The sequence below is a fragment of the Lissotriton vulgaris genome, chromosome 7 (genome assembly GCF_964263255.1).
Source record: "Lissotriton vulgaris chromosome 7, aLisVul1.2, whole genome shotgun sequence".
NCBI lineage: Eukaryota > Metazoa > Chordata > Amphibia > Caudata > Salamandridae > Lissotriton > Lissotriton vulgaris.
Genome location: NC_141695.1, coordinates 1,668,981,095 through 1,668,996,864, shown reverse-complemented (window position 1 = coordinate 1,668,996,864; position 15,770 = coordinate 1,668,981,095). Strand labels below are relative to the sequence as shown.

General features: G+C 49.4%; 1 protein-coding gene across 5 annotated transcripts in view; it reads left to right on the top strand.

The window, feature by feature from the left end:
• LOC147706257 (targeting protein for Xklp2-A-like) overlaps positions 1 to 15,770 on the top strand; it is a 118,978-nt gene that overhangs the window by 35,780 nt on the left and 67,428 nt on the right. For 3 of the 5 annotated variants that reach the window (XM_086932690.1, XM_086932692.1, XM_086932691.1), the window contains exons 6-9: positions 343 to 396; positions 604 to 720; positions 4,376 to 4,509; positions 4,596 to 4,753. In XM_086932690.1, coding sequence (XP_086788816.1) covers positions 343 to 396; positions 604 to 720; positions 4,376 to 4,509; positions 4,596 to 4,753 — 463 coding nt within the window. The remainder of the gene's footprint in view (positions 1 to 342; positions 397 to 603; positions 721 to 4,375; positions 4,510 to 4,595; positions 4,754 to 15,770) is intronic. The other 2 variants (XM_086932693.1, XM_086932695.1) reach the window with 1 other exon arrangement.

The window sequence follows — 15,770 nt, the reverse complement described above, 5'->3', positions numbered from 1 at the left end:
GAAAAGCTATGGCTATACATTTGCCTTGGTGATGGCTGTTGCTCTGGTTGCCTGATACTTGCTAATCTCAAGATTTCTAATTTGACAAATGCTAACCAACATATACCAAATGCATGTTAATTAGATGGGTGCTGTGAAACTGGCTGTATAAGCAGTCATGATGGATTGCGTAGCTTTAACAGTCACACTATCCATTAGTGATTGTGTGCTGAGACAGTTATAGTAACACATGGGGAAACTCAGTGCTATGATTGCTAAATGCATAGCGGGAACGAAACCCATATTACAGGGTTTAGCTCACTGGTGGGATGCAAAAACTTAACCAGAGTTTCCTTTCTGCAGTGTGATTAAAAGAAGTGAGCAAAAGAAGGAACGTAGGCCTCAGCGGGTTCCCCGGTAAGTGTTGCTCATGAGGTGAGTGAACTAGGTACTCACTGGGTGGTCAACTTAACAGAAACGGTTAGGCTTTTCAAGTCACGGAGCAGAGATTACTAGAACTCACTAGATTTAATAAGGATACACACCATCTGTTGTGATGGTGGCACTTGGTGTGGTCTGGCATGTTTAAGTGTGTTTTTAACATTTACGTTTCTCCCCTAAAAGTACACAGAGCAAGGGGAAGCTGACAGAAGTGTCCATGAACAAAGTGGTTGGGGATGAGGCTGATAGTCTGAAGTCCAAGGCTCGTATACCTATTCCAGTCACACCAATGGTCATGAAGTAAGTGATTGCATGTACTGTTGATGGTGCAAACGTAACCCAAGGGTCTACTTTATCTTGGTGTCTTAAATACTTCAAGATACCACCTAGAAGACAGTTAAGTGCAGCTTGCAAGTACATGGGGGAGTTTGATTGTGAACTTAGTCACCTCAGTCACCCCACAGATATGAGTCTGGTCTGGGGGAGAACTTAATCCAGGAAGATGCATCATGACAAACTTAAGTAGCGGCTCCAGGGAAGTTTGTGCATGATCCATTCCCACATCCAAAATGAGGGACATTAGAAGATTGCGTGGCTGTGCATGCATTAAGACATTTGAAAGGCAAAGCTACAACCAGCATATGGGACACCTTGTGTAAAACTAAAAAGCTAAATTTGCAAATCGGAGAAGATATGTACTGAGCAAATAAGACTTATTTTGTCCATTCCTGAGGAGGTGTATTAGAAGCCCACTCTGTCACCAGTACTTGGTTTGCATTCTTTCAGAGATATACCTGGGGTGAGTTGTGCCAGTTAGGATCACTGAGAGGCTTATCTCATAAAACTCATAAAACTAATAAGAGCTGCTTCATCCCCCACAAACTAAAGACTGCACATTGAGGGTGATCTAGGTAGCAGGTGTGGCAAGTCCTAATGGAGTAAGGAATTGCTGAAGTAGCAGTGCCTGGCAAGTCAAGTGAAAGGGGGTTGGGTTGGGGGGGGGTGGGGGGGGGTAGGGTGTTGAACAAATGGCAAGAGATGAGGTGGGAGCAAGGAGACTATTCTAGCGGGAGATGGAGACTGCAAGAGCATTCGTTATGCCAGAGAATAACCTTCCAGTACCTGTGCTGAAGTGTAGTTTGCCTGAAAGGAGGAGTAAGGTGAAAAGACTGGAAAGTTTGCATATCATGGCCCTTGAGATTTGACTTTCCACTATAGTGATCTTGAGGAATATTCGGGCTGGCTTGGAGGGCTGGCGGAAGCATAAGGTTCCCTGCCCGTATTGAATGAGTCTTTGGGCTCCCAGTAGTGAGGGTTTCCAGTGAATAGAATCATGTTTTCAGAGGCACTCCTTCAGCTAGGTCTCTGCATGTGGTGGGCTGTAGTCTGAGCTTAAAGATGTAGCAGTTCTTTGCAGCCTTGACTTTAGGTACACCAGCAGGATAAATAAACATTGACAAAAAGGTACTCTGGCGTACTTTACTCCAGAGCTAACTGGCTAAGGTGTATGGTTAGTCCCAGTGATACATGCCCTTTGGAGTTCAAAGTTATTTCTTAACCCTGGATTTTACCCCTCCTTAAAAAAAAAATACACTTGGCTTGCTGCCAGCCCTCCTTGGTTCGTGGCGTTCAGGTGATGCCTAGCGCCTCTGGGTCCTATTTGAGGCCTAGCCTAGATGTGTTGAATTCTTTAAGTTGTGATCCAGTCTCCACAGTTTGGAACCTTTCTAGTTTGCATGAAACATACTGTAAAATAGGCAGACTGTTGGGCCTCTTGGTCTCGTCAATGAAGAGGGCTGGAACAGTTCAGAATGCAGGATGTGGAGAGGCGTAGTGAATAGTGTTGTGCCAGTTTACCACCTGAAGGTGGGAGACTGTCTACATAAGTCCCATGAGCTCACTGGACCTCCTTAAAAGGGGTATTTATTACTCTGCACCCCATATTTGTGGTTTGTTGTAGATGGTTCATCTCCAAGTGAATATAAAACTGGAATCGATGCACCTCCTTAAGCATACGTCCAATATGGCATTCCACTGGTTGTTATCTTTGGGAAATTCTATACTTGGTCAAAGAATTGCTTCTTTCAAAGCAGGGTTTTAACATTTCCAGTTCTTTAGTATAGAGTCTGTTCGGAGTATTTAACGTGGTGTGGATTTGCAGCCGGCAAACCCTTTGCTTTCCCACTTTAGGAAGCTGGCTCTTCTTGATGTATCAAGAACCTGACGTACTGTGTAAAGAGTCCGGGGCTTTCCTTATGAGTGGACAGGGGCTTGCTAAGCAATTTCCAAAGTGCTCTATTGGGAGGTTAGTGTGGTCTAGCAGCTTTAGGCCTAACGCATAGGAGCGCAAGACCTTTGCAAATGGACAGAATGATCAATAAATGACACGCACGACTCCAGGAGACCCACACTAATTTATAAAACTGGCACATATCTTCAGGTTTAGGCATCGGAGAAAAATTGTTCAAGTAAGTTGTGTGGGGGGGGGGGGCGGAGGTATGAGCATTGTCACAGGGGACCTGGTTAGCAGGAACCCAGTGCACTTTCAGTCAATCACATTTACCAGGTAAAAGGTGGGGGTACTCTTATCTAAATGTGGCACTTTACTGCACCCATCCTTTCTTGTTTCCCTCCTGATCAGGGTGTGCTAATTTGAGCAAGGCTTCCAGACCTAGTCTTGCAGGAACAGGTCTTGGTCTGAGACGCCCCTTGTGGTTTCAGAAGCTGCGTTTAGGTCTGTTACTAATGAGGTTTTACAGGATAATTTACCAGTCTTGGCTAGCGCACCCTTTCTTATGCGTGCTACAAGTCCCCATGCCTTTAACATTGTGCAATATGGAAATCTGTGTCCATGTTTTCTCTGGATGAAGAGTATGGGGTCTATAGTGGCTGCTATGGCCAATTGGATTAAGTTGGTAAGGGAAATTTTAAACTGGATAGCTATCATGCCAAAACCAGGTTATTCACTAATTCACTTTGTTGATAGAACATTTTCTCCCTTTCAAAGGGAACATGTTCTCCAAGGAGAGGGGCATCCTGAAAGGTTTGCTGTACCAGGACCTGTTCACACACATGGAAAGTCCTCTGCTCACTAAGCGAAAGTACCAGCAATTAGCGGAGTGTATTGTTGCCCTCACGTGCTGAGTAAACCCAGTTTCTACTTCTTGATGGAGAATTAACACCTTTTTGATTTCCTTAAGCAAAAAATGTGACTTGTATATCCGCAAGAATGAGAAACCATCCTAATCTGTTGTAGATGGGTATGAGTGTAAAACGGGGAACACCGAATCTGTGTTGCTAGCGTTGTTTTACGTCTTTGTTCCCAAAGGTCCAGCCAACACCAGGTTTTAAGGAGTGTCTCACTAATATATTGAGATTCTTGTACTTTACCTTTTGTAGTTGTCTTTAATGCACTGGTTGGAATTGCTGGATACCAGCATATTGACACTAATAATAGTTGGGGCAGAACTTCTTTTTAATATTTGCATGGCTTATTTTACTCAACATTTAGTGCAAAACAATATCTGGCAAGATGAAGATGGTGGTTTAAGGGGTTGAGCAGGGGCGGGTTAGAGCATCAGTTTTACCATGCAAGAAGCTACGACATACGGAACTAGATCAGTCTGAAAGATGGGGATGAAAGTGACTAGGTGAGGCTGGAGGATCGAAGGTTTCGAGTAGTATAAAAGGAACCAAGTAATCCCAAATTGGTGAATGTGCCCATCGGCCATATTGTAACCCATTTAAATGTCTACCAATTGTGTACTCTGATTAATGGAGGATGAGCATCTAAATGCAGCTGGCCGTAGTTTATTTTTGATATTGCTTCCTTTATGTGCATACAGTGGCTGGAGTGGGGGCATGTAGCCGCCACTGCAGGTGAACTTTCCTGGGATTTATTGTCCTCTTTATAGTCTACCCATGCTGAACCAGTGATTTGGTAATGTCCTTGCAGGCGGAAGCCTCTGAACACAAAACTTAAGAGCACAGAGGAGCAGGCGATCGAGAAGATGCATCAGTTGCAGCAGGAAGTAGCTGAGCAGCGTCGGAAGAACGAGGAGAGCTTGAGAGCTGCTATTGCAGGCGCAGGTTAGCCAAGAACCTGGAGGTGCAAAAGCAAGTGTTGTCTGCCAAATACTGTTTTACATTCTGTTTTTTCCCCCTCAACTCCTCAGGCCAACCTGTAAAGAGAACCACATGCCAAGTAACTAGACCTGTCGATTTTCACTTCCGCACTGATGACCGATTAAAACGCCTTCCAGAGACCCAGCCGGGTGATGAGTTCAAAGAGGTGGACTTCACTGCAGCACTAAGGAGGCATCCTCCTTCCCCAGTGAGTAGATTGTATTTCAGGATGGGGAGGTGGTCAGTTGTGCTAAAACTAAAGCTCCCTACACATAGAATTCGTATTTTGGAAGAGTTCAAGGGAGAAGCCCAGTAAGGCCTTTGCGTCATTTAAACCTTTAGGTTCGTTGTGTCCCTGCTTCTTCCCCTCCTTTTTCCTCATCCGTCAAAACATTTACTTTTCAATGTGGCTACAGCTCACTGACTAGTTGCCAGGAGTACTTAAACATTGACCACCTGTTAACCCCTTCCGTGCAGGGGTAATTCCCCTGCTGTGCTGGGGGCGCACACAGCGTCCCGGTGCTCATGACTAGCTCAGCTCGTCATAAGGCACAGTGCTTGTGTGCTCATGATGAGCTGAGCTCGTCATGACCACAACAGTTTCCGTGGAATGCTCAGCACAGCAGGGGAATTATCCCCGCATGTGAGCGTTCCATGGCCCATGATGAGCACCATGCCTCATGACTAGCTCAGCTCTTCATGAGCACTGAAAAGGTTAATCCTTGCCAAGATGCCCCAATAAGTGAGTGTCTGCTTTATACATGCACACTGTCTTTTGGTGCCTTAGAAATGGGCACTGCTTAAAACTAGGGCCTCAGTCCTATCTGCAGTATTGCCTGGGTTTAAAGACCATATGTATAATAACTTGCATTGCACACTTAATAGTGCTAATGGCAACAATTGTCGACATTTTGTTCAAGCTTATTTTTGTATGAATCTGGCATGTATTATGTGAGCCTCCAAATGCACTTAATTTGAAAGCTGAAATTCGGGCATAGTTTTCAAAGCTATCCATTTGTATAGGAATAGAAGCTTTGTTGTGGAGGGGGGTGGCACCACCCCTGCTTGTGTATCCATGATAGTTGGAAAGGTGGGTAGTTGTAATGTGTAAAGTTCCTCTGGCCTTCTGTGGTGAGGTACACCATGGCTGTGGTTGCTGTACTGTAATCTTGTCAGTTCTCAAATGTCTTTCTGTAGTAGGGGATCTCTGTGTATAGTCATAATCTAGTGAATAGTCCTGCCCTTGTGCATGGACCCCGGAGCAATCAAAAATAAGCTCTTAAGTTGTCAAATTGCAGAACTGCAAATACACTTGAGAGCGAATTTAAAGACAGATAATGCAGCCTATATCCACAGGCTACACTGTCCAGTACTTCAACTAGATATTCCACCAAAACAACCACACAAACAGCACAGCTTGCCCAGTTTTCTCCACAGAGAAACTTTCCTCTACCAGCAAAAGCCTCTGGAATGATAGAGTGGAAGGTATGGACAGACAAGCCCCATAGGCTGCCATTATGTGGCTCAAACAGGATACTGTGCCTTTAAGAACTTTCCAGAACTCTCTCAGTATCCCAGAATGCACAGCAGGTCCTTTTACTTTGTCTTTTTTTCCGGCTCCTGCTAGCAGGACCCTGGAGCATTGAGCTCTCACTTTCAAGGGTTTAATTGGTGGGTTTTTTCCCACTTTTTCTTGTGTGTAGTGCTTGTTAAGTACTTAGCCCTTTTTCTTCACTATATTGTCAAAATGCCTGGCTTATTTGACAATTGCCCAGACTGTGATAGGAAAAAAGGCCAAATCCGACCCACATGGAGTGTGCATCGTCTGCCTCCACTCTTCTCACCTACCAGAGGAGTGTGAAATCTGCAAGACCCTCTCTGCCAGGACCCTGAGAGGATGAAGATCTGGCTCCAAGGCCTCGAGGAAAGACGTCAGGGCATGCTTCGTCTGCCCATGCTTAGGCCGGCTCCCCAGAAGCAGGAAGTCAAGCAAGCGTCCCCATTCTCCGCCAGCATCGAATGTGTCGACTGCGGCGTCTAGGGGGATGACTACGGTATGTTCCCATCTCCCCGGGGCTCTGGGGAGAAGCGGCTTCGGCGTCGAGGGAGCTGAACAGACCACCATCGACAGCATTGTCTAGTCATCGATGTCCTGAAAAGGCCCGGCGTCGGCGCTCGCCGTCGAGACGACACCACAGTTCGCCGTTGGTGAAGAGGAGAAGATCGGCGTCTAGGGGATCCTCGCTGTCGGAGGCGTTCGCTGTTGGAGGCGCAACGGGTTGACGTCTGAGGCGCCACCGGTTGACGTCGCGACTGCGTTCTTTGACGCCAAGGAAGCGCAGGAGGAGTCCTGATCCTAGGAGGTCGCCGATTGGGTCGCCATCGTCGCCAAGGAAGAAGTCACCGGGCTCGGTGTACTCAGTGGTGTATACGCCTACTAATTCTAGGACCCCTTTGCTGAAGGGTCTGCCTCCGTGGAACCCCACCCCACCACAACCCCCACCCCACCACAACCACCACCTCGTGGGCCGGCTCCTCGTCAGTCACTGCCGCCTCAGCTACCACCACCGCCTCTTCCCTCCGTTCCTCCAGCTGTGCCTCCACCCAGGACGGCCTCGTTGCCACGCTATCCAACACCTCCTAAGGGGACTCCTCAGCTGAGGGTCCTGGCATCGCCTGCTCCTGCGAGGCCTGCGGATCGGCCGAGAAGATCGCGCTCCGGCCGGAGAGGGAGTTCGCGGGCCGGTCGTCATCTCTATCTAGATGACGCCACAGGAGGCACAGAACCAGATCCCACACAGGCTCTTCCACCAGGGATTATTCATCGACTCTGTCAATCTCCGGGGACGAGGGTGTCGCCCTTGGACGATATCGTCTCCTTCCAGGAAGTGCTGTTGAGGGGCGTGACTAAGCTAGGGGTGACGGTGCCAACACCTACGATGTCCGTGATCTTCAAGACACTTCACAAAAAGCATTTGTCTCGACCGCTGCTGCCGTTGGTACCCGGATTGGAGGAGCCCGCCAAGGAGTTGTTCCTCACTCTGGCAGTGACTAAGGCAGCCCCCTCCAGGCTCCTCAAGAAATACCAGGCTTCGGAATCTGACCCGGTTTTCCTTCGCATGGACCCAACACCAGACTCCATTATCGTGACAATGGCTAAGAAGCAGCATGCCACCACTCCTTCAACAGTGCCGCCTGATAAGGACAGCCGGTGGCTGGATTCAGCGGACAGAAAGGTCTGTGGGACTGCATCTACCACCATGAAGGCTGCGAGTGCTGGGGCTCTGCTGGGACGATATGATCGTGCCCTATAGGAGTCCCTCCAGCAGTACGCGGAGCTCCTCCCTCATGACAAAAGATTTTCTTGGGATATTAAACGAGGTGATGATGGTGTCTAATCAGATTATCAGATCAACGGCGCCACGCTTGGCTTCACCTCACTCAAACCGGAGGTGCAACAGCGGGTGGCCAACCTGCCTTTCTCAGGGGGAAACCCTGTTAGGCAAACATGATGATGAAATGGCCCGTATAAAAGCAGAAGCCAGAAACCCTGACGGCTGTCTGGTTAGAAGCCTGAGAAGAAAAACTACCGCCCGTTCCAGAGACTGTTCGGAAACTCGGGCAGAGGGCGGGGGGCAGACTTTCGGACAGCAGCAGTTCTGGAAGCCCTTCCAGAAACACCAGAGTGGCAGAGGAAGCCAACAGTCCGCAGCAGCGACCAAAGGCCCGGCTGGGTCTAGACCCTGAGCGGTTACTCTCCCCCTCCCACATCCGTTACCCACTCCGGTGGGGGGGGGGGAAGCGTGCAATTTTTTTTCTGGCAGAGTGGAGAAAAATTACTCTGGACTAGTGGGTGCTGAATATTGTTTGCAATCAAGTCAAGTCAGAAATTTATATAGCGCGCTACATACCCATAGGGTCTCAAGGCGCTTGAGGGAGGGGGGAGATTACTTGTCGAATATCCAAGTTTTAAGTTGCTTTCTGAATGCTAGGTGGTTCTGAGTAAGGCGAAGGTGAGTGGGAAGAGTTCCAGGTTTTGGCTGCCAGGTAGGAGAAGGATCTACCTCCCATGGTGGCTTTGTTGATGCGAGGAACAGTGGCAAGGGCTTGGTTGAAGGATCGTAGCTGACGGGAGGGGGTGTAGAAGGACAGTCGTGTGTTGAGGCATTCAGGTCCAAGTTCGTAAAGTGCTTTGTGTGCGTGGGTTAAGAGGCGGAAGGTAATCCTCTTATTTATGGGGAGCAAGTGGAGGTTTTTCAGGTGACCAGAGATGTGTTCTTTGCGCGGGATATCTAGTATGAGCCTGGCTGAGGCGTTCTGGATGCGTTGGAGTTTTTCTGGAGTTTTGCGGTGGAACCGGCGTATAGGGTGTTACCGTAGTCCAGGTGACTCGTGACCAGTGCATGGGTGACAGTTTTTCTAGTTTCGGTGGGGATCCAGCGAAATGTTTTTTTTGAGCATGCGAAGAATGTTGAAGCAAGATGATGAGACAGCGTTGACTTGTCTGGTCATTGAGAGTGAGGAGTCCAGGATGATGCCCAGGTTCCGTGCGTGGTCCGTCGGGATGGGTGCTTTTCCAAGGGCCTCTGGCCACCAAGAGTCGTCCCAGGCGGAGGGGGAGGTACCTAAGATTAGGACTTCAGTTTTGTCTGAATTCAGTTTCAGACGGCTGTGCTTCATCCACTCGGCTACTTCTTTCATTCCTTCGTGTAAGTTGTTTTTGGCGGTGTTGGGGTCCTTGGTGAGTGAGAGGATCAGTTGGGTGTCGTCAGCGTAGGAGATGATGTTGAGATTGTGTTGGCGAACGATGGTTGCGAGGGGGCTCATGTACACATTGAAGAGGGTGGGGCTGAGTGACGATCCTTGCGGCACGCCGCAGATGACTTCAGAGGCCTCTGATTTGAATGGTGGGAGTCGGACTCTCTGTGTTCTTCCGGTGAGGAATGGGGTGATCCATTCCAGTGCTTTTCCTTGGTTTCCGATGTTACTGAGGCGCTGTAATAGGGTGCTATGGCAGACTGTGTCGAAGGCTGCGGAGAGGTCAAGGAGGATGAGGGCGACTGTTTCTCCATTGTCCAGTAGGGTTCGAATGTCATCTGTTGCTGCGATGAGTGCGGTCTCAGTACTGTGTTTGGCTCGGAATCCGGACTGTGAGGGGTCGAGGGATTTGTTGCTTTCGAGAAAGGCGGCAAGCTGGGTGTTGACAGCTTTCTCGATGACTTTGGCCGGGAAAGGAAGGAGCAAGATGGGGCGGTAGTTTTTGAGTTCGGTGGGGTCAGCTGTCGGTTTTTTCAGAAGGGCGCGGAGTTCTGCGTGTTTCCAGCTTTCCGGGAAGGTGGCGGAGTTGAGGGAGCAGTTGATGACGTCTCGGAGGTGTGGTGCTATGATGGAGTCTGCTTTGTTGAAGATGTGGTGAGGGCATGGGTCAGTTGGGCATCCTGAGTGGATGGAGTTCATCAGGCGGATGGTGTCCTCAGTGGAGATTGGGTTCCAGTCGTTAAGGATGTTCAAGGGGGGAGAAGGTCCTGCAGATGGTTGGGTGGGTTGGTCTTCGGGTCGGTTGTCGAAGCTGTTGTGGATATCTGCAATTTTGTTGTGGAAGAAGGAAGCTAGGGAGTCGCAGAGGGGGTGATGTCGTTGGAGTTGGCGGATGGGTTGGTAAATTCTTTGACGCTGTTGAATAACTCCTTGCTATTGTGGGCGTTGTTATCTAGTCGGTCTTTGAAGGCGGCTTTCTTGGCAGACCGGATTAGTTGGTGTATGAGGGTGGCATTTTTGAAGGCGTCTCTGGTGTTGGAGTTAGGGTCTTTTTTCCATGCTTTCTCGAGGGAGCGACAGAGTTTCTTGGATTTCTTAAGATCATCGTTGAACCAGGAGGCCTTCTTGCTGCCTAGTTTGTTTTGATAACGAAGCTAGGATGTCGGCGCTTTTGGATAGCCATTGGGTGAAGTTAATGGCTGCTTGGTCGGGGTTTGAGGAGTGGACAGGAGGGATTTGAAGGAGCGATGAGGAGATCTGGTCGATGGTGAGGGTGAGTTTGTTCCAATTTCTACGCAGGGTGGGTTGAGGGTGGATAGTCTTCAGTTCACCAGCCCGCCTCCAGCTGTTCCGCAGGTGAGCTCGCAGTTTCAACTGCGCGAGCTTCAGGCAGAGGCCGACATCCTATTAAAGAAAAGGGCGATAGAAGACATACCTCGGCCTCAAAGGGGAAGAGATCTGTACTCGCTGTTCTTTCTGGTCCACAAGAAGGACAAGATTGAGTTCCTTCTCGGAAGCTCAAGCACCATTCCAGAAGACGTGCGTTTCTGAACAAGCTAGGGTTGCACATCAACCTATCCCGACTCCGGTCCAATGCATACAGTACTTGGGAGCCACCATCAATACGCTGCCAGCAAGCGTGTCTCCTTTGGAGGAGCGACGGTTATCACTCTTTCGGAAGGTTCAGGCTCTTATGACCACTCCATCTACAACAGTGAGGACGGTGTCTTCTCTACTGGGGTTGATGGCCTCTTGTTTCTTCCTCACACCCCACACACGGTTGCATATGAGACCACTGCAGGAGTGCTTGGAGGATCAGTGGGATCAGAGTACTGGTTCTTGGGACGACACAATACGACTGTCTGCATGCTCTTCAGTCTCTGAAGTGGTGGTGTTCAGCGGAGAATCTCCTCAGAGGAGTTCCCTTTCACAAGGACATTCCCGCACAGACTATCGTGACTGATGCGTCTCCACGGCGGGGGAGCGCACTCCGGAGACTTACAGATTCAAGGGACGTGGTCTCCGTCTGAGTCCACGTACCACATCAACCTACTGGAACTCAGAGCTGTTCACTTGGCACTGAAGGCCTTTCATCCGTCCTTTCAGACCAACTCTCTGCTTGTACAGACGGACAATACGACCAGGATGTATTACCTCAACAAGCAGGGGGGTTCGAGATCACGCACCCTGTCACAGGAGGCACAGGCGATCTGGCACTGGCTTCTAGCCAGAGGACTGACGATAACTGCTACCCATCTACCAGGTGTGCGGAATGTTTAGGCGGACGCACTGAGACTAATTCAGGAAAACCACAAAGTACTAGGAGAAGTCTTTGCAAGGTGGGGGACTCAGACGTAGATCTGTTCGTCAACGCCGAAAACAGCAAATGCCGAGACTTCGCCTCCAGGTACTACCAACAGGGGATGTTGGGGAATGCCCTATGGATCGACTGGTCGAACAGTTTTCTGTACGCTTTTCCACCCATTCCCCTGATTCCGGCGGTGCTCATCAAGCTGTCCCGGGCGGGGATGATATTGATCGCCCCGGAATGGCCTAGACAGTGGTGGTTCACAGACCTGCTTCACCGGTTTCTTCTTCCTCTCATACGGTTGCCGTGCAGGCCGGACCTTCTCACGAAGTTCAGGGGGCAGATGGTGCACCCGAAACTCTCGTCTTTGAATTTGGCCGCATGGCTCCTGAGTGTGCAATATGGCCAGTTGAATCTACCAGAAGATTGTATGGACATACTGAAGGAGTCTAAGCGACCTTCCACTAGGACTTCTTATGCTTACAAGTGGAAAAGATTCTGCATCTGGTGCAAGTCCAAGAACTATGACCCTCCGACATGTGAGGAGGATGTCATCCTTACCTTCTACATCTCGCTGCATTGACTGCCTACAGGAAATGCGTTTTTTTTTTGGAAGGCTTGAAGAAAGTATTCCCTCCTATCCGGCTTCCTTCGCCTTCTTGGGAATTGAATGTGAAGAAAGTATTCCCTCCTATCCGGCTTCCTTCGCCTTCTTGGGAATTGAATGTGGTGCTGTCCAGATCCTTTTGATCATATTCATAAGGCTTCGTTGCAGCACCTGTCCTGGAAGGCGGCGTTCCTCGTGGCCATTACATTGGCCTGCAGGGTGAGTGAAATTCCGGCGTTGTGTTGCCAAGAACCTTACACTGTATTTCATGCTGCTAAGGTTGTTATGCGTACTCACCCTAAATTTCTTCCCAAAGTTATTTCTGATTTTCATGTCAACCAGACCATAACTTTGCCTACGTTTTTTCAGAATCCTTCATCTCCAGCGGAAAGGTCTTTACATTCCCTGGAAGTTAGGAGGGTGTTGATCTGGATAAAACCAAAGATATTCGTAGGTCAGACTTATTGTTTATAAACTATGGATCAGTCAGGACCAGTCTTGCTACCTGAAAACAGTCCATCTCTAGGTGGATTGTGTCCTGTATACAATTGTTACCAAAAAGCTAATAAGTGCTTGGGGGTAAACCTAAGGCTCATTCCACCAGGGGCAAATCTGCAACGACTGCTTTGCTACATAATTTTCCGATTGCAGAAATCTGCAGGGCGGCCACTTGGAAGTCTGTCCATACCTTTGCTAAGCATTACTGTCTGGACACTGATGCCAGGACACACTCAGGTTGGGCATGCTTTGCTGCGAAATCTGTTCGCACAGTAGTGGTGTTATCTCTTCTCTCCACCGCCGCTTTGGTGTGGGATGGGCTTGCCATTCTTTTTACTAGATGATGACTATACACAGAGATCCCCTACTACAGAAGGAGTAGTTTCTGTCCTGTAACTCCAGGTTCGAGGCATGTGGGCTGCTGAATTCATATCTGTGCATAGATCGCAGCCTAGTGTTGGGTCCGGATGATTGCACGTTGTTGTTCTGGAAGAGTCTTTGAAGTATCGCGAGATAGGTGGCTCATCCTCTGAGGATGGAGTCGATGCCCATGTGCACTGTAGTCCAGATTGTTTTTTTCCACCATTGGGTTCGGATGCATATTGGTTCACTCAAGTCGGAATCGATATAAAGTTTTCTTAAGGCCAAAAGGCCTTTCGTTTTCTCGTCTGTAGTGTCTTGCGATCGGTGCCTAGTTCTGTTCCAGCTCAGTTCCCGAGCCGGACATCCAGGAGAGCCGCGTGCTTTCGACGCTTGAGGCCCGATCGACGCCTAGGCCCTATCGACCCATCATGGAACGAAGTCTGTTCAAGAGATGTCCCGTGTGTAACTCCAAATATCCCCACATCGACGTCCACCCGGTGTGCAACAAGTGTCTGTCGCCGGATCATGATGAAGCCAGTTGTATGGCTTGTTCCTGTTTTCGATCCAAGAAGACGCTTAAGCATCGACGCGCTGCGCGCAAGGAAGCCCAGCAAACTGCACCGGAGCCAGTGGACATCTTCCGGGGAAGATGAGGGAGCGGAGCGGGAGTTTCAAGAGATCCTGTCCGAGCCCGTATCGGAGGGCGACTCCAACTATGTCGGTGATGTCGAGGTGCTCGATGCGGAAGACTTCGACTAGGTAGGAGACGACAATGGGGCCTTTGGGGCCATGGAAGATAGCTCGGGCGAGGAGCTATGCCCACAAACTGACACTTGGGCCGAAACCTATCATAAGGCTCAGGTCGAGGGATCGCCACAAGGCCTTACCCAAGATCTTACAGAAAGTTCTACAGCCCCGGACATATCTAAGGAGCCGCAGACAGCGAAACCGAAAGTGAAAACTCCGGTATCGACGCAACCGAAAGCACTTGTGACTTCATCGCAACCAACAGTACGTATTGCTCTGGTCGGCTCGAAGTCCTCGGACCTGTCGGCACCGACAAAGCAGAAGAGCGTCGGCGACCCTAAGAAGCCACCTAAGGGTGCCGAGACTAAGTCTAGCGCAACAAAGGCTAAGGTCAAGGCCGTCGACCCGAAGAAGTCGGCACCGAAGACTGTCGACACTGACAAAGGACTCTGTTCTCAGAAGGTTCTCGAGACTCTGCGTCGACCAGACCAAAAGCGGTATAGCCCCCCCGAGTCCACACCAAGTGGTGCCTCGCAAGATACCGTCAAGCCGACGCAGCCGTCCGCCTTTTTCACGAAGCAGGTGGTGGAATCCCTGAAGTGCATCAAAGACACTGCTTCGACTGTTGGGCCTAAGGATCCTCCACCTTCGAAGCCTGCCGATAAACCCCAGAAGACGACAGCGCCCATCCACTTCACGCTGCCACCTAAAGTGGTGCCAAAGGCTTTCGTCCCTAAAGTGGACGTGCCCAAAAAGGTATCATCGGTGCCGAAGCCTACACTGGTGGTCCCAGCCACAGAGCATCGACCATCCTCGTTGGAAGAACAGGAACAGTTTATCGATGCCGAGACAGGCAGACTTTCTCTTTACAAACGGAAGATCCGATGGACTCCTATAAGATACCACTTAAGAAAAAGGATTCTACCACAACACCTGTTCTTGTGGAACCTTTATCTCCACGTGGCCATGATGTCTCACCCATTTATTCTGATGTGGAGCCTGGGGATGGTGATAATGACTAATACAGCTATCCTGTGGACACTGATCCAGATGATACTAATGAACCCTGGGCTGATGCTGCTGACCCTAATGATCCACATACTGCCCCAGACACTCACGTGTATACTGTGAAAACGTCGCCTACCGAAGATTCTGCAGCGTTTAATTCCCTTATTGAAAGGGCGGCCAAAAATCATGATGTCCAGCTACATGCTGACCCCATTTAAGTTGACTTTCTTTTTGACACCTTTTCTGCATCAGAGCCAGAGTCTTGACAGTCCTATGTTGAAGGGTGTCTTGAAGCATGCTGGCGAAAAATTTAAGGAGCCTACAAGAGCCAGGGTGATAAACCCCAGGATTGAAAAGAAGTACAAACCAGCGCCTGGAGACCCTACTTACATTAAGGGACAGTTGTCGCTGGACTCTCTTGTTGTTTCTAATGCCCAGAAGAGGGCTAAATCTCAAACAACGGGTGATGCTCCTCCCCCAGATAAGGAATCTAAGGTGTTTGAGGCATCAGGGAAAAGGGTGGCCGCTCAAGCGGCCAATATCTGGCGCATTTCAAACACTCAGGCACTCTTAGCCAGGTACGACAGGGCACATTACGACACACTTGAGACCCTGTTACAGCACCTACCAGATGAATATAAGGAGGCAGCCGAGATGCTCATCCAAGAAGGGAAGCTCATATCAAATGCTTCTATCAAATGTGCACTGGACGCAGCAGACACTGCGGCCAGAGCTGTTAACACTAGTGTTATGTTGAGATGACATGCCTGGCTCAATCCAGAGATACAGACCACCATTCTAAATCAGACCTTAAACCCTGATCATTTCTTTGGCCCAGAGGTGGACACCACCTTGGAAAAAATCAAGAGACACAGACTGCAAAGTCTATGGGGCCCTACAGTTGCAGCAATTCAGGGGTGGTTCTTTTCGTCGCTC